The sequence below is a fragment of the Rhinoderma darwinii genome, chromosome 5 (assembly GCF_050947455.1).
Source record: "Rhinoderma darwinii isolate aRhiDar2 chromosome 5, aRhiDar2.hap1, whole genome shotgun sequence".
Lineage (NCBI taxonomy): Eukaryota > Metazoa > Chordata > Amphibia > Anura > Rhinodermatidae > Rhinoderma > Rhinoderma darwinii.
Window position 1 is genome coordinate 269,392,519 of NC_134691.1, and position 21,922 is coordinate 269,414,440.

The 21,922-nt window shown below is 40.2% G+C and overlaps 1 protein-coding gene across 1 annotated transcript in view; it reads right to left on the reverse strand.

Moving 5' to 3' along the window:
• Window positions 1-1,229: 1,229 nt before the first annotated feature.
• LOC142652589 (collagen alpha-6(VI) chain-like) overlaps window positions 1,230-21,922 on the reverse strand; it is a 101,525-nt gene continuing 80,832 nt past the window's right edge. The window contains exons 31-37 of the mRNA XM_075828244.1: window positions 21,696-21,732; window positions 20,589-20,600; window positions 14,577-15,070; window positions 12,053-12,149; window positions 10,614-11,264; window positions 8,289-8,367; window positions 1,230-1,392 (exon numbers count right to left, since the gene is read on the reverse strand). Of these exons, the coding sequence (XP_075684359.1) occupies window positions 1,230-1,392; window positions 8,289-8,367; window positions 10,614-11,264; window positions 12,053-12,149; window positions 14,577-15,070; window positions 20,589-20,600; window positions 21,696-21,732 (1,533 nt within the window). The remainder of the gene's footprint in view (window positions 1,393-8,288; window positions 8,368-10,613; window positions 11,265-12,052; window positions 12,150-14,576; window positions 15,071-20,588; window positions 20,601-21,695; window positions 21,733-21,922) is intronic.

Here is a 21,922-nt window from a genome sequence, read left to right on the forward strand (position 1 = left end):
ATTTATAATATTTCCTGACTCGTGAAAAAAATAAAAAAAATTAGAACAATGTTTAATCACCTACAGACTAATTGTTTAACTAAAAAAAAAAATACATTTTTTGCTAACAACACATTCCCTTTAAGCTTGTTCTATAGGAAACATAAATTAGCAGCATGACCTATTTTAAGCCATTCTTAAACTACTATTTAAAAATAATGTAAGGCTAGGTTTACACTTTTTACTCCCTAGATATCTGCACACAAGTAAAAATATTTGTTGAACTGGTATCTAGTGATATTAATAAACTGGGTGATGTACCTTCTATTCAAAATATCCCGGTTGATGAGCACGTTGCCCTAGAAGAATTTAAGACCTGGACTGATGTAGTCCTTAAGCAGTCAGACAAAGGGGGCAACGTGGTCGTCTGGCCTAAAGACATGTATATAAAAGAGGCTAGAAAACAACTCAACAATAGGGACTGTTATAAGACCCTGTGGGGTGATCCCACAGTACAGTTCCTAAAAGAATATGAAACCCTAATTGATTTTGGTCCTAATGAAAAGGCAATTACACAGACTGAAGCTAAGTATCTCTCAGTCAGACACCCCAAGGTTGCAACATTCTATATGCTGCCAAAGGTACACAAAAACCTTGAGCAACCTCCAAGCAGACCTATTGTGTCTGGCTTTTGGTGTCTGACTAAGAGCTGCAGCCAGTGGCTGGACCATGACCTAAGTAAACTAGTGTATAGACTCCCATCTTATGTTCGTGATACCATACAGATTCTGAAAGAGCTAGACAGTGTGAACCTAGATATGGAAGAACTCTTGGTCACATGTGACTTCGAAAGCCTGTACACATGGATTGGGCATGTTCTGGGATGTAAAGCATTCAACTTCTTCTTACAGCGAGAGCCAAATTACAACCCTATGAGGAGAGAATTTGTAATATGGGCACTCAACTTTATATTAACTAGAAATTATTCGGTAAATTCTATTTGCTGGTCGCTTTTTCCTACAGACACAGGGAACAGCGATGAGCGCAGCTTGTGTGCCCACCTTTGCCAACCTGTTCCTTGGGTGGTGGGAGGAAGAATTCAACTTTTGTGATCAGTTATCACAATATATACGAAAAGCATCACAATATGGCGTCGTTATATTGACGACATCATATTCATTTGGCACGGATCAGAAAGAGAATTAATTGAGTTCATGAATCTTATCAATGATAATAGACTGAATATCAAATTAACACTTAATTACAGTAAGATCGAAATTCCCTTTCTGGATATCAAAATCGGTAATAACCACAAACGTTAGATTGAGACTGATCTTTACAGCAAGGAGACTGCTACAAATAGCTTGCTTGAGGCAAGAAGTGCCCACTTGCGGAGAACAATTAAGAGAATTCCTAAGGGTGAGTTTTTAAGGTTGAGAAGAAACTGCTTAAGATTTAAAAAAACCGCTTGAGAGAAAGAAACTACTCAGGACGCCATATTAACTATGCTTACAACCAAGCCCTCCGTACAGATCGGAACATACTATTGGAAATTAAAATTGAAAAAAAAAAGAGGGCAACAATGACAAGAAGGTGAGATTTATCCCAACATTACATGCAAAATGGAATGAGATGAATGATATCATCAATAGCCATTGGAAGATACTACTCTTAGACCCAGATTTACAAAAGCATCTGGGCCCCAGAGCCTCAATAGGCTACAGGAAGAACAACATGATTGGTTCCGCACATAGTCAAAAAACACTTTTCAGGGGAATGTATCTGCAAGAGAATCCAAAAATTCCCAGGGTTCTTCCAATGTGGAACGTGTACAGCTTGTCAAATCCTTGTCAAAATAGAGGTATTTGCAGATGATTTAGGGAAAGTGTACAACCTCAAAGAACATATTTCCTGTTCCACAAAAGGTGTAATCTACATATTACACTGTAAATGCAATCTATACTATGTGGGAAAAACCAAGATAGAGCTAAAAATAAGGATACGTGAACACATCAATAGCATCAAAAATTTATAAGTTGGCAAAAGAAGCAGAAATAAGAAACAAGCCCTTCCAACCTACCCCAGTAGCGCGCCATATTAAACTTAAACATAATTTGAATCTCAAGGACTTAACCGGTCGGGCTATATGCCATCTGTCCATGGAGATTAGAGGAGGAGATGTAGACAATCTCTTATTAAGAGAAGAGAGCAAATGTATCTACAAAATGAGCTCTGTGAGTCCAAATGGACTCAACAAATCATTTAATTTTGGCATAGGCAATGAGAGGAATATTATAGAAACGTCAACTCACTATGTCAGACATTTTGCACATCCCCTGACATCGTTATAGTCATAAGGACATATTTGGAATAGTTATCAGTCACACTGTTATTATGTATATTTTACTCCGAATATAAATTATACTCATAATAAAATTCAAACAAAATAAAAATATTAATAATAATAAGCTGTCCAAAGGGCACATACTATTTGGATACATTATCAAAATAAATATGACAGATATCCAATACACAATATAATACAACTTAGAATATCAGTCTTCGATATAGGGCTTAAAATTTCAATTAAAAGTAATTGAAGAATTATAACAAATAGGAACTCAGTTCGAGAATAGGAGGACAACAAAATAGTAATAGACATTGATAAATACTAAAATAAAAACGAATTACAATAAAAATAATAGAACCGAAATAAAAACAAATAAAATATTAAATCTATGATACCTGTAAAAGAATAGGAACTGAAAAATAGGCAAATATAAAAATAAAAACTAAAAGAAGTATACTGTATATAGAAACAATTCTTAAAAATGATAACAGGGCACATAAGTCATCTATAAGTGATGTAATTTCATCACTTTTAATTTCATTGATTGACCTAACTACTATATAAACAAATAGGTAATAAGTTAAAATGCCCTTATTTTTATAAACAAATCAATAATCTTCTACATTAAGTCCCTATATTCTGTAACGTCTATGGCCGTGGACCGTCGTCCTGACTTACCCTCTGACGGCTGCGGCCATGGACGTGTGAGTTCTCTGCGGCATTTCCCTCGTTAGAGACGCCGGCACTTACTTCCTGGTCCGGACACTGTCTCCCGCAGAGCGTGCGCACGGCCTTAAAGGGTCAGTGCGCTCACAGTTGCAGAAAATCTGTAATTAGCCCAGAATGCTGCTGGACTATAAAAAGGGCTCTGCCCTCTTGATCATTGCCTGAGCGTTATTGTGTTACCTAAAGTTTGTCATTGCAAATGGTCTCCTAGTGTTTTCCAGTTCAACGTGTTACCCGTTCCTGCTGCCTGTATCCCGTGCCTCCGTGCCGTCAAGAGTTGGAGTCGTGTTGTGTCTTCTGCTGCTTCTATTGTGTCGCACCCCGCCGGGTGTCTATCTGCTGTCAGAGCCTCATTTTAGACTGAATTGACCGCTACTGTCTGCATTGCCTCAGGTACCCTTTCTGGACTATAGTCATTGTATTGTACCTGATTGGCCAGCTGCTATCCCGCTCCGCGGTATTGACTAGTGGGTCACACCCCGCGCCGTGACATATTCATTCTCATGAACAATATAACAACACTTCCCACAGTGCTTTTACTCTCAGAGCAATGCCCTGTATTTATAACAATATATCCACTATGTTTGTGCAATTGAAGAAGTATATTTTATAAAGAAAGCTTGTTACAATGTTCACTGATTTGTGATTGGCCACAATGACTGTCAATCACAATCAGCCTTTAAAGAGGCTCTGTCACTACATTATAAATGCCCTATCTTGTACATAATGTGATTGGCGCTGTAATGTAGATTACAGCAGTGTTTTTTATTTAGAAAAACGATCATTTTTGACGGAGTTATGACCTATTTTAGCTTTATGCTAATGAGTTTCTTAATGGACAACTGGGCGTGTTTTACTTTTTAACCAAGTGGGTGTTGTGGAGAGAAGTGTATGATGCTGACCAATCAGTGACCAATCAGCGTCATACACTTCTCCCCATTCATTTACACAGTATATGGTGATCTTATTACATCACTATGTGCAGCCACATAAACATACTATAACATTATTCAAATGTCCTGACAGTGAATATACATTACCTCCAGCCAGGACGTGATGTCTATTTAGAATCCTGACACTCCTGTAGCGTTTGTTTGAGATTTACAGCAAGGCAAGCGTAATCTCGCGAAAATTACTATGCACCTGGCATTTAAAACGAGATTACGTTTGCCTTGCTGTAAATCTCAAGCAAACGCTACAGGAGGCGATGTCTGTTGACTCTTCCATGGCTCTGGTGAAGGACCTGTGGGAGGAAGTCCCATCACAGCGTGATCTCGCGAGATCACGCTGTGCAGTAAAACAAGCTGGGCTGGAATGAAGAGAAGTGTTTGACACTGATTGGTCAGGGCAATTATCGGCAATGAGCGTTATACGAATGCTTGTCTGCACGATAATCTGCCAGTGTAAAACCCCCTTTACTTGTACAGTGACAGCATTACATTATGTAGTACAGACGTAGCCATCTGTTGTAATGTCCGTGGTTGCGGGTCGTCAGCTCCAACCTCCTCCTGACAGCCGCAGCCACGAGTCGGCATGCACTAGCCCAAGTCTCCTCCTCAGGAGACGCCAGCGCTCGCGTCCACTTACCTCAGCCGGATCCCGTAGGGTGCGCGTGCACACACGCTTGTGCCCGCTCTTAAAGGGGCAGCGCGTGCACCGGACTTCTGATGACTTGAACCCGTGAGTACCCTGGACTATAAGAGGGGTCCAGCCCCCTGCTTCTATGCCTGAGCGTTGTTGATGTTTCCTACGTTTGTCTATGTGATGGCCTCCTAGTGTGTTCCTGTTTCCTGTTCCTTTTCCTGTTCCTGGACCTGTTCCTGGACCTGTTCCTGGACCTGTTCCAGTTTCTGTTCCTTCCATTCCATACCATCCTGGTCTAGTACTGTGCTGTGCCAAAGTCGTGTCGTGCTGTATCCCACGTCTGACCTGCTTCACCTCGCCTGACGTCTACCTGCTGCCTAGTCCCAGCCGAGCCTGCCTTACTGCTGTCCGAGCTGCCACAGGTACCTATACAAACTATAGACATTGTCCTGCGCCCTGTTGGCCAGCTGCCATACCGCCAAGGCGGTACGTCCCAGTGGGTCCACAGACCATTTGTGACATCTGTAGCTTAACTTTTAACGCAATAAATACACACTGGGAATAAACTTTAACTTGACATTTTCAATGGCTTTTCAGCTGCTTTTGTTGTGTGATATCACGCTGCAGCAAGTTATCAGAGACCATATAAACTTGGCTACATCTGTATGTAAGGCCATATAGTTTGGGCTGTTTGGCCAGTAAACCAAGTACAACTTGTTCACTAGGTCACAGTACCTTCAAGCTAAACCTTTTCTTTAAATGCATGAAAGAGATAAACTGACCTAAATAACCAAGATATATCATAGGTGACTTCAACATCCCCATTGATAACCCAATCTCTCCATCTGCCTCCCAGTTTCTATCTTTAACCTCCTCCCTAGGTCTGTCACAACTTACTAACTCTCCTACACATGAAGGCGGGCATTCGCTTGACCTGGTCTTCTTCCGTCTATGCTCAGTTTCTGACTTTATTAACTCTCCTCTCCCGCTCTCTGACCACAACCGTCTCTCCTTTACTATCAAATATTCTCTGCCTCCTCAGGTAATGACTACCTGTCAGACATAAAGAAACTTACATGCCATTAACACTCAGCAACTCATAGACAGTCTACAGTCCTCATTGTCCCCTATCTCTTCCCTCTCCTGTCCTAATCTGGCTGCCAAACTTTCCAATAACACTCTCAAAAATGCATTGGATGAAGCAGCCCCCCCCTACACTCCGAACCACCCGACAAAGACGAGGACAACCCTGGCACACGCCTCAATCCCGCTTTCTTCAGCGGTGCTTGAGATGTGCCGAACGACTGTGGAGAAAATCGCATTTGGCTGCAGACTTCCTCCATTACAAATTTATGCTCAAAACTTACAACTCTGCCCTTAACCGCGCCAAACAAGTTTATTTCACTTCTCTCATCTCCACACTATCCAATAATGCAAAACGCCTCTTTGATCGTTTTCATTCCCTAAAGTTCAGACGCCAATCACAGATCTCAGTGCTAAAGACCTGGCCACTTCTTTTTAAGTTAAAATTAACAACATCTGGCATGATATTATCTCCCAGTCCCGTAGTAACATTGACCCCCTTCCCTCCCGCACTCCCTCTTCTTCACTTTCAGCATTTGACCCAATAACAGAAGAAGTCTCCAGGCTCCTCTCTTCTTCTCATCCTACTACCTGCCGCAGTGACCCTATCCCCTCACACCTCCTTCAGGCCCTCTCCCCGGCTCTCACTAGTCACCTGACTAAAATATTTAACCTCTCTCGTTCCTCTGGTATCTTTCCCTCCTCTTTTAATCATGCCATTATAAACCCATTACTGAAAAAAACAACTCTTGACCCATCGAGCGCTACTAACTACCGACCAGTCTTTAATCTCCCCTTCATCTCCAAACTCCTGGAACGCTTGGTCTACTCTCGCCTTTTTCACTATTTCTCTGCCAACTCCATTCTAGACCCCTTACAATCTGGTTTCCGCACTCTACACTCCACAGAAACTGCCCTTAGTAAAGTCTCAACTGATCTCTTGGCGGCTAAATCGAATGGTAAATACTCCCTCCTGATTCTTCTGGATCTCTCTTGCAGCCTTTGACACTATAGACCACAAACTCCTACTTAACATACTCCACTCTATTGGCCTCAAGGATGCTGCTCTCTCTTGGTTTTCCTCCTATCTCTCTGACCGCTCGTTCAGTGTGTCATTTGCTGGTTCTACTTCTTCTCCTTATCCACTTGCTATCGGGGTTCCTCAGGGATCAGTCCTAGGTCTACTCCTTTTTTCTCTCTACACAGCCCCTATTGGACAAACCATCAGCAGATTTGGCTTCCAGTACCCTCTCTACTCGGATGACACCCAATTATATGCCTCTTCCCATAACATCACCCCTGCTCTAATACAAAATACCAGTGATTGTCTGTCCGCTGTCTCTAACATCATGTCCTCTCTCTATCTGAAACTGAATCTTTCTAAAACTGAGCTCCTTGTGTTCCCACCATCTACTAACCTCCCTAAACCTGATGTCTCCATCTCAGTATGTGGCACTATCATAACTCCTAAGCAGCACGCCCGCTGTCTCGGGGTTATTTTTGACTCAGATCTTTCCTTTAGTCCTCACATACAATCACTTTCACGCTCCTGTCATTTTCACCTCAAAAACATCTCCAGAATCCGCCCTTTTCTTACTGAGGAAACAGCCAAAACTCTCATTGTCACTCTGATTCACTCTCGTCTTGACTACTGTAACTCATTACTAGTCGGTCTTCCCCTCACTAAACTCTCACCTCTCCAATCTATCCTTAATTCAGCAGCCAGGCTCATCTTTATGACCAACAGCTACACCAATGCCTCTACCCTGTGCCACTCACTGCACTGGTTGCCCATCCCCTTCAGAATTAAAATTCAAACTTATTACTCTTACCCACAAAGCTCTCCACAGTGCTGCACCTCCTTACATCTCCTCCCTCATCTCTGTCTACCACCCTACTCGGGCTCTACGTTCTGCCAATGACCTTAGATTAAAATCCTCCATAATCCGAACCTCCCACTCCCGTCTCCAAGATTTTTCTCGTGCTGCACCAGTCTTCTGGAATGTGCTACGCCGGACAATCAGATTAATTCCCAATGTCCACAGTTTTAAACGTGCCCTGAAAACACATCTTTTTAGACACACCTATAACATTCCCAAATCTGACTCCTTCCCAGGGCCCCCCTTTTAGATTAGCCATCAGAATAAGATTCCCTCACACTCCTTCTCTTCATGCCCGTCATACACGGATACTGGCTGGTGACCAGCTCATGCAGCTTTATGTGTACCACCTCATGTGTATATGAAAAAAAATAAAAAAAAAATTGCTTGACCATTGTACAGAATAAAGACTGTTACACTTTGTGTTTCCCTTATTTCCTCATAGATTGTAAGCTCTTGCGAGCAGGGTCCCCACTCTTCTGTTTGAATTGTAAATTAGCTTTATCACTATGTAGTGTCTGACATTGTTTGTTTCATGTTCCATCTAAGTTGAAAAGTGCTGCGTAATATGTTGGCGCTATATAAAGACTATTATTATTATTATATCAAAATCATATTTTCATGTTGCTATTCACTATTTAGACATATTTTTTCAAAGTAGTAAAGAAGTTGTAAAAACTACTCACGTCAGTCTTTTTTTTCTGCCACTGTTCACAGCTGGACAATTTGCCTTAAACTCTGGTGGTGGATATTTATTTATTGACACTGTTGAGAAACCAACATTTATACATGTAAGAATTGTGGGGGGGGGGGGGGGAAGCAGATAATAAGGCTTGCAATAAATAGGCAATGACATTCCCAAAAATGCTTCATTGTGCAATTGCTTTTATTCTGAGAGCCACCAAAAAAAGTTTCTGTCAACTGAGCGTTGTGAGGGCTTGTTTGTTTTTGGGGTGTAATCTGTAGTTTATTGGTACCATTTTGGAGTACATAACACTTTTTGATCACTTTTTATCAAAATTCTGGCATTTCAATTTTTTTTTTACTACATCTACCGTAATGGTTAAATAATGTTATATTGTAATAGTTCTGACTTTTACAGATGCGGCGATACTAGTTTTGCTATAGCCATATTCGAGTCAAATAAATTTGTTGCGAATCGAAAGTGCCCCAGTTGCCCTAAAAAGTCATGCATGGCACTGAACCAATATTATTGAAAAAAATTGTGAATGATGTTGTGAAGATTAATGATTCACAAATTCATGTAAGAATTGTATAGACGCAGCAGCACTCACTCACAGCAATGGCTGCCAGTGTCTGCCTAACTAACACTGACTGATTTCTATCTGTCTCTAAAATATATCTCTCTATCAAATTATTGTAACTATCTAATCTTCTCACTATAAAAACACACTCACTGACACTAATCCACTATTTATCTGCAGCCTTTCCTGGTTGGGCTGTTTATAGTGGCTATGACTTATATGATTGTCTTCCATCGAGTCATTAATGACTCATACCTACAGATGTAGCCATCTTTGTCTTGACTTTTAATGCATTAAATGCACAGTGTCAAGAGACTTTAATTGACTTTTTTAACGGCTTTTCAATGGCTTTTGTTGTGTCAACGCTGCAACAAGTTATCAGAGCAGGGGCACAGACATCTGAGGGCCCCTGTGCAAGAACAGTATATGGGCCCCTTGCTCTCCAATATCTCATCATAAATTACCCCTAATGTCTCTCTAATAATCAACCTGTAAGTGTGAGCCATAAAATTCATCATCTCAGTCATTTACATGCAATATAACAGATAGAAGAAGGTTGCTGTAAGGTGACTGTGGGCCCTTTTACCTACTGGGCCCCTGTGCAGCAGCACAGGGTGCACCAATGGTATGTCCACCTCTGTATCAGAGTCAAGATAAAGATGGCTACATGTATCCCTCATGATTGGCTGTACTAGAGGGAGGGCTGCCTGCAAGGCATTATTAGCAAGTCTGCTGGGCCACTGTGATCCTTTTAATCTTCTTGTCTTCTTCTTGCGGGACAAAATCCCAAAAGTTTCCGATTGCTAAAATCCAAGATCTTTTTGGAAATTCATAACAAATTTGATTTATGTAGAATTGATTCGCTCATCTCTATTAAGAATATTTTCTAGCAAAAAAAATAATAATTTAATCAATGTAATAAGAAAATAAGGTTAAAAGAGGGCAAAACATTCTTGGTTAATAGAAATTTTATAGAGTATAATGAGCAGGTCAACACTCTATAGTTGTTGATTTCTGTCTGTTTGCAAACCGGAAACAAAAATTAGATATGTTAAAGAAATACTAGATTTTGCATGGCTCAGTATAAGTTTAACTAACTGAAACAAATGTTATTTCATTTTTTTTGGTCTTCCATTTTAAAAATATGTTTAAGTTAAAAAGATTGACCTCTTTGGACAAACACTTTTTGGTATAAGGGTCCCCTGGCGATAAACTGATCACATGTTGGCCACTTCTGGGACCCCCAGAGATAATCTATAATCTTTAGGGGAAACTAGCAGCAAGTAATTTGTTTCCCTGCAGCACCACCAGAGGGGAAATAAAGAATTACACAGTTCCCATACTGTAGATAATAATGGTCTGTCTGTGTTATGAACTGATGTTTCAGGTCCTCCACAGTGGAAGATTCTCTGTTTAGCCGCTTTCCATAGATGTGAGTCCTATACGAGAAAACTTCAAAAAAATTTGTTAACTCAGACTTCCCTAATAGGGTAGTTGGAAATGAGCTGGAAATGTCTAGCCCAGACAACCCCATTAATGAAAGGGAAAATGTTATACAGAAATTTCAGGTCATCACTACACAATATATTTTTACTTTAGCTGTCTGTCTTAAAGTTATAGCTTAAAATCTAGAGTCAACTAATAAAAATATTGTATCTAGAATTATAGTTGCCCATAAACTTTTTGTCTTAAAAAGCAATTGAGGAAACAATAGTATTATACCCATAATTTTTTCTTAACACTTACATTTCACAGAGTTCAGAAATGTCCGAATAAATCTGGTGGCATAACCAAAATTTGGTTTGTGAACCTGACCAAGCTGTAGCAGGTGATGTTCTGTGGGAAAGCTTGGAAGTTCCATCAGTTCAGTATTATTATACTTTCTACCAATGAAAAGTAAAAATAAAGCAAAACCTTTACACTTGGCTTCCAAAGAAACTTCTTTCAGAGTTTGTTTGTCCCACTGGCTTGTCTCTCCTGACAATATCATGATGATGGCCTTATTTTTCTTTAGGTCTGATGTTTTAGACATGATATTTTCAAGCATCCATTTCAATGAAAGCCCGAAGGTAGGTGGATCTCTTAGTCGATGGGTGTTTTCCTGGAGGTGTCTCTTCATAAGCTCTGTACTGCTATATGTTGAGAAATCAAACTCAAGATAAGGCTTCCCTTCATTACCTGGACTAAAGCCAGGGGGCGCACTACTAACCACAGCCACTCGGGCACCAGTGTTCGGAATATCAAGTCCATCAATCACTGTACTGATGAAGTTTCTTGCTGCTTCATATTCATCACGTTTCATGTGATAGGAGCTATCCAGAAGAAACCCTACATCCATAGGTGCCTTTTTTAGTGCAGAATTACTTTCCACACAGAATACGTCTGGTTTACATGTATCTGAAAGCAGAAGAAAACAGAACACATAACAATTTAGGATGGGTAGATAAAACAACAATTGCAATTGCATATGAGCAAATAGGGCAAACTCATTAAAATCAATAAGCAATTCTGGGGGTCCAAAAATGAGATTTTGTGGAAGGCCCGGGAGGAATTCTTGGCCGTCTCTTAAAATGTATCTGTTATTTTCAAGGATGGTACAGACTTTTAAACTATGTAGAACATTATTTTAGTACACAAACTGACAACTACTATGAATGTTCTTTTGAATCTGCTTGACCTTTCAAAGAAAATTAAAATTGCTTCAATATTTTGGCCAAATATTGTTGAATATTATTGCAATTTATGTTGTCATCTGAGCAGGGTTTTAGACCCATTGTGAAAATGGATTGTGCACAAAGCCTGTACGGTAGCACACAGTGTCCTTACAGCTCTGTACTACGGAGGTCCAGGTACTTTGTGTCTCCTCATTTGTTGGACAGGTGGGGATGATAAAGTGTTATCAAAGCATTGCCTGTTGCTGATGCAACAAAAACCTTCACTAAGACCACATGTGCACAGAACCTGTAAGGAGCCACAAAGCCGTAGGCACTCCATGTTTCTCTGCATGGTGCCTTGATGGTACACCGTATTACAGAGATATTCTGTCCTAGAAGCCATACTTCCAGGTGAGAGTATCTCCATAATAAAAAAAAAAAAAGTATCACTTCAATCTAGGAGTTGATGCAATGTTTCATTGCCAAAATTCTGTTCTGAAGAATCAATTCTGACTTTTTATCATTTCTTACCATAACAGAGGGTACACTTCAGTAAGTTTTGTACTTGAGATTTATAATCCCCATTTGCAGAAATCTCAATCAACCGAAATTGCCCTGAGTCATCAATCTGTTAAATAACCAAAAAACTGTTAAAAAACAAAACAAAAAAAAAACATTTTATATTTATTTTATATTTAAACAAAAATGGATCCAAACTGGTTGGGTCAGTTTTTCAATTTGCTTTTTTGGACCAGGTTGTATTTATATGACCTAAGGATATAATGTGGCTCTTTCCACACTGGTGTTTATGTTTTGTGTTTTAAGTTAGCTGGGATTTCATTTTATTTAGCCCTCTTATTTATGAAGAATAAGAAGGATTTTCAATAACTTGCTTTAAACAAAACTCCCTCCAGCATCTGGTGACCCGAGCACCACTGCATGTAAAACATTGCAGCAGCATTCAGGTCAAAACACGTCCCCTCTCTCTCACTGTCTGTTCAATGCTTGGGACACCCATACATTGTGCATCAAGGGTGTCCCCACTGCGGAAGTTTTACATACTGACAGTTTGTGACATTGCCAAAGCAGGGACACACTCCATGTGCAATGTCCCTGTGTCCAATACAGGGCACAGGCAGTGAGAGAGTGGGGGGCATGTACGGACCTGAATGCCGATGGAATGTTTTAATGCAGCAGCAAACAGGTCAGCAGCAATGTATGGAGAGGGTAAGTTAGGTTAGTTGAGTCCACTAGTCTCCGCCTGGAATCTGCAGACAGTGGCCGCCTCACTAGGCGACATGGGGGTTGTATCAATATAGGGGGGTCCCAGAGCTGGGACCCACATCATTCTGACTTTTATCGCATATCCTGTGGATGTGCTATAAATGTCTAAGTTGGGGAAAATCCCTTTAAGGATTAAGGGTAGCATTACATTTATATTATTTGTATTTGTTTTTAAATGGTTGAATGCATACAAATGCAATTCCGCTATTGTTTTTTTAGGGGTGGGTCGGTGTTCACCATCAATATCAATGTAGAGCATAATTTTATTTTGTGGGTCAAGACAAGTGGGAATATCTAACGTGTATATGCTTAAACTGTTTTTGTAACTATTTTTAAGATAAAACTGATTTATTTTTTTAAAAATTGCGTTTATTATATTTTTTCTTGTTGTGGTGTAAGTATTTTAAATTGTGTATTTTATTTCATTATTTTTTTTAATCACTATGTAGTGTCATATACAGTATTTATATGATAGTACATTACTGCCTGTAAATGTAAAAATGCACAGGCATTAGTTAGGGCATACTAATGACCTAATAGAGACTAATATTCGAAAGCCCTGGGTGCCTTTATTAGGCCCAGGGCTGTCAGTATTCCTCAGTCAGCCCCGACGACCGCTATTCCGGGACTTACAGGGACAGGACAAAGGGTTAACTGGACGAGATCAATGTTTTTCCGATCTTGGCCATTACTGTGGCTCTTGACCAACAGCTGTGCCTGCGTGTTCAACAATGACATACATGTACACTAAATTTTCAGTTTAAGGGTTAATGGGGTTGTCCCACAGAAAACAATTATCCCCTATCCCCAGGATAGTGTACAAAAAAGAAGATTGGACAGATTCTGAAACCAAGATGATGGTATGCGGGGTGCAAACCTAAAAAGGCCTCCATCCATTGGGCCTTATATAGCAATAAAAAAAAGTTCTGGACAGCACGTCTTAATGCACAAAAGTTTACTTTTTAATTCGGTCATGCCCTATCTGCGGGATAGGTGATAAATGTTTGATCGTTGGGGGTCCTACCTCTGGGAACCCCACCAATTACGAGAATGAGTGTCCCATGTCCCCCGTTTGAATGGCGCTTAATTCAATGTCCATGGGACTGACATAGATTGCCGAATACAGCTCGGCCCTGGACATTGGGTCAAGCTTTCTCATAGATATTGAATGATAAATTGAAAATCTGGGAACATTATTACATCTGTTGTGAAGGCAGTCAACGAGACATGTTTTCTTTTTGAACAAAATGCTACATTTAAAACTAATTTGTGTGAAAAACGAAATTTTTGCAGTTGAAAGAAAAAATGTATATAGAAAAAACATTCAGATCATTTAATGTTGCATGTTTGGCAGATTTGAAAAACGGATTCTCCTGCTCCCACTGCTCAAGAATGTCTCTGCACAAGACGACATTGATGGGAGAGGGATTGGGCTTTCACTGTGATTTAGTGCCAGGGAGAACCGAGAGAGGGAGGAAGGAATTGTAGACAGAAAGTCAAGAGAACATCACAAAAACTGAGCTTAGTAGAGACAAACTGCACAAAATTAGTTTACAAAATGCTATGCCGCAACACAACTAATATATAATTCAGGCCACTACTAAACATTATATATATAGATATATAGATATATATATAGCTATATATACATATATATATATATATATATATGTATATATAGCTATATATATATTTATATACTGTATATATATATATATATACATATTTCAGTTTTCACAAAATTGCTGATAATTCTCAAATATATTCTTACTGAAAAGGCCCGTTTCAATGCAGGTGCAGGAGTGAATGTAATAACCGCAGGTATAATCCCAAGAGCGTTGTATTCCATGACGGCTGTGCTGATTGAAGCAGGGTCTTCAGTACGACCATTACTGAAGTACAATGCAATTTTTCTTACAGTGGCTCCTTGTAGAGATCTTTTGAAGACATTTCTGGCTACAAATCTCATGCTGCTTCCAATATTGTGACCTTTATTTGAATTTTCCAGAGATATGTTCTTCACTGCATTTATCAATTTCTCTTTGCTTTGGAAGTCCGAAAATCTGACTAGATACCTGGGATATTCGTTATAGGACATCACAGCTACTCTTGCCCCAACAGGACAGTTGTTTCCTCTAATAGTAACATTATTCATTATATATGTAACAATTTCTATCATTTTATTGTAGATATTTGGTTTCACATCACTTGACATATCCAATGCAAACACCAGTTCTGTTGGATACACAGGGCAGGTGGTTTGTCCTAAGAAGGCAAAAAGGCAAAGGGTTATGCAAGTTAATGATACGAAATGGATGTTTGCCTTAATTTGTTCCTAATTTATATAGTTAAATTCCAACAATCTAATAATCCAGGACCACTGAGATGCCAGATAATTCAACTATTTGAGTGTAAGCTACCTACTGCATGATTGGGCACCCGGGAAGGAGGAGGTCTTATAATAAAATGTTGTCAAATTTATTTAACTGTATTTAATCCTCAAGCATGGGCCTCACATAAACTACAATGAGCCTCTGATGGGGCACGGAAGAAAAAATAAACATATTGTCAGAGTATAAAAACAAGAAAGCGCTCCTTGGTGCAATAAATAGCATTAAAACCAATAAGGTTATGCTTCTGCGGAGGTGGTTGAGCAACGGCCAAGCACAACACTGTGAAGCATATGAAAATGAAGTAGAATGGATCCAGATGGTGAAATAGCTGCTCCAGCCTGCGGGCCCCTGGTCTCAGGGCCACCAAACAAATGATTCAGGAAGAGAGAAAAAAAAGCAGGAATACAACGGGCTGCCACTATCATATGGAAGAATAAAAAGGCTAACATTTATTGGATATATAACGATTTTCGAGACCACTCCGGTCTCTTCATCAAGTGCATACGAGTTTAGCAGTGTGCCATGGTATTTAAAGCATATGTTAGTCATTCAAAACGGAAATCACATATTCTCATTTTCACCAATTACACATACATCAATATTCACTGTGTGCAACAATATATAAAAATGCATATAAAAACTTCCCAGCAATTTAAAAACAATCTTACCAATAATAATAATAATAATAATAATAATAATAATAATAATAATAATAAATTGAAGACGTTATACTGTATACTCTGACTGATTTAACACCAGACGATATTACAGCTCTACGCACTACATTAGAACTGATGCACCGCTGAACTCAGATGCAAAGAATAATACGTATCACTCTATCTTTTCACAAATTCTACAAGTAGCATATATAAAATAAAGAACAACTAGATTTAAAATAGAGATAAATCATTGACCAGATAAGAACTACTAACCCTCTCAGTTGTATAGTATTATCTAATATTATCTAATATTTTCAATACTACCGTTTAAGGCTTCATGGTAAAATGCGATCTATTCGTTTAACTGCTTGACCATTGTTGTATAGTATTATATAATATTTTTAATTATCTCGTTTTTTTCTATAGTTTCGTTTAACACTTCTGGGGGCAATGTGCATAACTTGAAAATCCAAAACGATTCTCTCTTGATGAGTCGTTGGTGACGATTTCAAATATGGTCTAAGATATGTTCCAATATGGATAACCTGAGGTCAGAACGGTCTTTATTATGCATAAGAAAGAAGTGCCTCGATAAACTATGGTCCATCACAGCATTTCTAACATTGCAACAATGTGTTTTTCATCCTAGCTAGCACAGATTGTACTGTGCGACCTACGTATTGCAGATTAAAGCAAATAAACTACAAATCAGGTAGAACAGTTGAAAAATCCCTTAGGCATCATGCACACGACAATTTCCATTTTGTGGACCACAAAACACGGATCCTAGTTGCTTGTGTGTGCTGTTCCTTTTTTTTTTGCAGGCCCATACATTAGAATGGGTGAGACAAACCGTAAACAAGGACAAGAATAGGACATGTTCTATAATTTTGCGGAACGGACACATGGATTCACAAAGAAATAACCCGATGTCTTCATGGCCCCATCAAAATTAATTGTTCAGTATGCTATCTGAAAAAAAAAACGCTTAGTGAAGAAAACAACAGTCATGTGCATGATCCCCTAGGCCTGCTTCAGACGACCGTGTATGGTCATAGCCTCCAGGTGGGACTACTGTCCCGTACTGAAAACATCATTACAGTATGGGACAGTATTCCCGCAGGGTGGCAGGGACCCCTAGCATTGTTCATAACTATGACGCTAGGAGCCCGGCTCTGTGAACTGTGTTCAGTCCGGGATATACGGCCGACCTGTGGTCCTTATCTCACGGACCAAAAATTACAATGCTAGAAATACTGTGATGAACCATAGTTTAGATAATTTATTACATAATAGTTTAATCGATAATACTATACTATAATGGTAAAACAATTAATTGAATAGATTGCGTTTTATCCTGAAGAGTTAAAAAGAAGTATAGAAAATATTGGGTAACACTATATAATAATATGCAAAGAAATGGGTTGGTACTTCTAATCTGGTCAATGATTTATACTTATCTCTATTTTTAATGTAGTTATTTTTATTTTACTTTAGTTATGCTACTTGTAGAATTAGTGTAAACAGAGATCGATACGTTATATCCTTTGTATCTGGGCTCAGCGCTTCATTAGTACCGATGTAGTGGGTAGAGCTGTAATATCTTCAGGTGTTAAATAAGTCAAAGTATAAACGTACTTAATTTCCTATTATTAATATAAGATTGTTTTTTAATTTTGTAGAAGTTTTTATATGAATTTTTATACATTGTTGCACACAGTGATTACTGAAAATAAGAATATGTAATTTCCAATTTGAATGCCAAACATATGCTTTAAATAAAATGCCACACTGATAAAACTCTTATGTACATGATGAAGAGGCCGGAGTGGTCTCGAAAATCATTGTATGTCCAATAAATGTTCACCTTTTTATTCTTTCATATGATGGTGGCCGTGCCTATTGTATTCCTGCTTTTTTCTTTCCCCAGGATGTTATATACTCAGTGGCGTAGCTATAGGGGTCGCAGCGGTCACACTTGCGACTGGGCCCCTAAGCCTGGGGGGCCCACGGGCCCCCGTTGACATACAGCATGCTTCCTAAAGAAATCTTCTGTGCCAAGCCGGCACTTCCTGGTTACGGTCACATGGTACACTTAGTGTACCATGTGACCGTGTTGTCACGTGACACGACTTCCAGACAGTGGAATGGAAGAGTCGGTGCGGAGGACTCCAGGTAAGCTGCAGTCTGTAATGTATTGTATTGTGATGTAATGTCTTGTGTTGTAATGTAATGTCATGTGTTGTATTGGGCTGTTTGCCGTGGAGAGGGGGGGGGGCGTTAAATCACAGCCCCCCTCCTCTCTCCACCGCAAACTGCACAATCCAACACAATACAGTATAGTACACATGAGTGTATGAGAGCGGGGCTGCGGCTGTGTTATACAGTCACTGCCCCACTCCTGAGTCCTGTCATGTGCGCACCGTCAGGATGATGCGATGCGGCCGGCGCTGCACTAATGATCTGCGGCACTGAAGACAGAACATGGCGGGCACGCTACAAAACACCCCCATGTTCTGTCTTCAGTGCCTGAACCACCGCTCATTAGTGCAGCGCCGGCCGCATCTCCTCAGGCTGACCGTGCGCGAACTTCCTGTCAGGAGCGGGGCAATGGCTGTATTACACACCCACAGCCCCACTCTATAACGGCGGAGATCAGAGAAACCTCTCATCTCCGCCGCTATTCCCCTGAATGCTGCGATCACAGTGGACTGCAGCATTCAGGAGAAAATGAGAAGGGGAGATGCCCCTAGATCGTGTCACAAGGAATTCCTGTGACGCGATTGAGGGACATACCATATATGGGCAGACAGCCCAGGGTCCATTGAAGGACCCCAGGGCTGTCTTACCATATTTCCTGTTGTTAGGGCATACTTAGGTATGTCCTAACAACTGCCTGTGTGCTATCCGTCCACAGGCTAATGTACTGGCATATATCGGATATATGTTAGTACATTAAAGTTTAAAAATAAAGTAAAAACAAAGTAATGTTAAATAAAAAAAATGCACATTCACCTTTTTTACAATAAACATTAAAATAAGTCTCAATACATAAAACATACACATAATCCGTATTGGCGCGGCCGTAATAACCTGCACAACTTTTGTTTTGCATCATTTATGATGTGTGCGCTGTAAAAAAAATAAAATAAAAACTGCTTTCTATCACTTATTGTGGGGCACGAAGTGCGATGATAAATTTAACCTCCATGTTCCTCACATTCAGGGCTCATTTACACGAGCGTGTTATACGTCCGTGCGACGCGGGTGATTTTCACGTGCGTCACAGGGACCTATATTAGTCTATGGGGCCGTGCAGAGAGGTGCGTGATTTTCACGCAGCGTATGTCCGCTGCGTGAAACGCACGACATGTCCTATATTTGTGCGCTGTTCGCGCATCACGCACCCATTGAAGTCAATGGGTGCGTGAAAACCACGCATTTCACACGGAAGCACTTCCGTGGGACAAGCGTGATTCGCGCTACAGCACTGTAAAGGATGAATGAAAACAGAAAAGCACCACGTGCTTTTCTGTTTACAAACATCCAAACAGAGTGTCATAATGGCGGCTGCGCGGAAATCTCGCAGCCACGCATCATACGCTGATAACACACAGAGCTGTTAAGTGCCTTTTGCGCACGCAAAACGCACACACTCGTGTAAACCCGGCCTAATAGTGATTAACCCCATCATGTACCTCACACATTAACCCATTATGACTGAGAAAAATGATGGGGTTAATTACTATTAATGTGAGGCACATTCAAAATTCAGCATCACACCTCGCGCCTCACATTAGAAAACTAAAGAACTTTTTTTTTTTATTACTGTTCACAAAGTAAACGAAGTATCGGTATCGAAGTCCAAATTTTGGTATCGTGACATCCCTACACTGTGAGTCGCGTCCCCCTGGGGGTTCGTGTGAAGACCTCCGGGAGGTTGCGAGTCACTCACCGAGGTCCCGGTTCCATTCAATCCTGGAGAAAAGAGCTGACATCTCCTTGATCCAGCATTCCCTGTGCCCTGAGCGGCTCGACGTAGGCTGGCGGCATGTAGCGACATCATCGCGCCTGTCTGCGCCGAGTCACTCATAGTACACACCGGAGGAGGCGAAGGATCCTCCACCCGACGTGGGAACGGGGATAGGTAAGTAATTATGCTATTTTTCTATTATGCACATATTGGGGCATTATACTATATGGGGGCTAATAAGATGGGGGGCATTATACTGTATGGGGAGCATTATACGTTATGGGGCTGTTATGGGGGGGCATTATACGTTATGGGGCATTATACTGTGTGGGGGCATTATACGGTATGGGGCTGTTATGGGGGCATTATACTGTATGGGGTAGTTATGGGGCATTATACTGTGTGGGGGCATTATACTATGGGGGCTGTTGGGCAAGGCGTCTGGGCATAGGTGCGCGCAGGGGTCTGATGATGATGGTGGTGGTGTTGGGGAGGGGGGGCCCAAGCTGAATTCTTGCACCTGGGCCCATGAGCCTTTAGCTACGCCCCTGTATATACTAGTATAGTACAGGTATCTGACAAAGATGCTGGAGATCAGAAGTCAGCTATATTGCTCTATTTGTTCCAGTCAGTGCTTTGCTGAGTACTGCATGGTGGAAATTGGAAGTTGACATTATACAGCAATCTATATACATGCTGCATCTGTATAATACACATCAGTTTACTTGCTGAAGAGTGTGCTAAAAAAATCTTCTTACCTTGACAACAAGCTGTAAGAGAAGACATAAATAGTATCAATGTCACAGAAAAAAATATAAACATGTTCAAATACTAGAAATATTGGACTGGGTACACAATGGACTACAAAATCATATCACATAAACAAGTATAATATACATAGAATCGTCCTGATTTCATGCAGTTGGATGGAAAATGGTTTCCACTGAAGGATGCTATTTTATAATAATAAAAAAAAGAAATACAGCGTTTCATTTGTGTTATTAGTTAACAGAATTCTATGTTCTATATTCGCGTAAATCAATTGCATCCACCCTGTCCCTCACTGAAGATCTGTCAGCAGACATAGTGGGAGCGATTCTGATAAAGGCAAAATATTAAGGCATTTCTATTTATAAAATGCTCTTACCAAGGATTTAAAGTGGCTCCTCAATTGAGCTTCCATTTAAAGAGATTCTACAACTAAATTTATTTCTACTAAAATATGGTTAATTTTAGTCTGAGATCCAAAAAGTTGTAAAGGGATTTCTAATAATGGGAAACAGCGCGGCTCTTATCCATGGGTTGTGTCAAGTATGGGCTCGAGAAAGGCCATTGTATGGCCAAAACGTCACCTCGACTGTATTTGCGAATTGTAATGGAATAAAGGATAAAGTGGTTTGATCTACTGGTGCAGTGGCAATATATTCTGTTGGACTTTGATTTCTGGGAGTTGGTGGAGTCATTTGATGCACAGTTAAGTCCACAAGTGGTGTTAAGGACTATCCTTACTTTTTCCTTCTTTTCCAGCTCAGCCACATTCAAATAAGGCTGATCTTCAATACAAGACACAGCCCATAGATAAGAGTGGCGCTGTTTCTGGAAAAACACAGACCTTTTTTTCTCCCTTGAAGTCCTACCAGAAACAGACAAGTTGCTATGCACATGCCGCCTGACGATCTATTGGACAGATTGTGTTTGTTTTTTAGAGTGTCCCAAGCAACTAGACTGTCAGACATGAGACCCGGCTGATCAGTTCAATGCTGATCTGGCACGGTGCGGACAGTAGAGGAAAAGCGTTTAGCAGCTCAACCACATTTGGAATTTAGAAGCAATTTGATATACATAATAAATAGGATCATACTTACGACAGGTCTTACGGATATAGTCAATTAGCTCACATGGCTGTACAGAAAATAAAAGAAGAAGTATTTATTGACGGGTCAAGTTTTCAGTCCACAGATTTTGCAGAATTGAACCTTACAATTACACGTTATAGGCCTAGAATCTGAAGTTGCATTACTATGGGCTACAGATGATATGTGTGGATTCAAATCACCATCCACATCAATATTTACTTCCTGGCTTGAATACT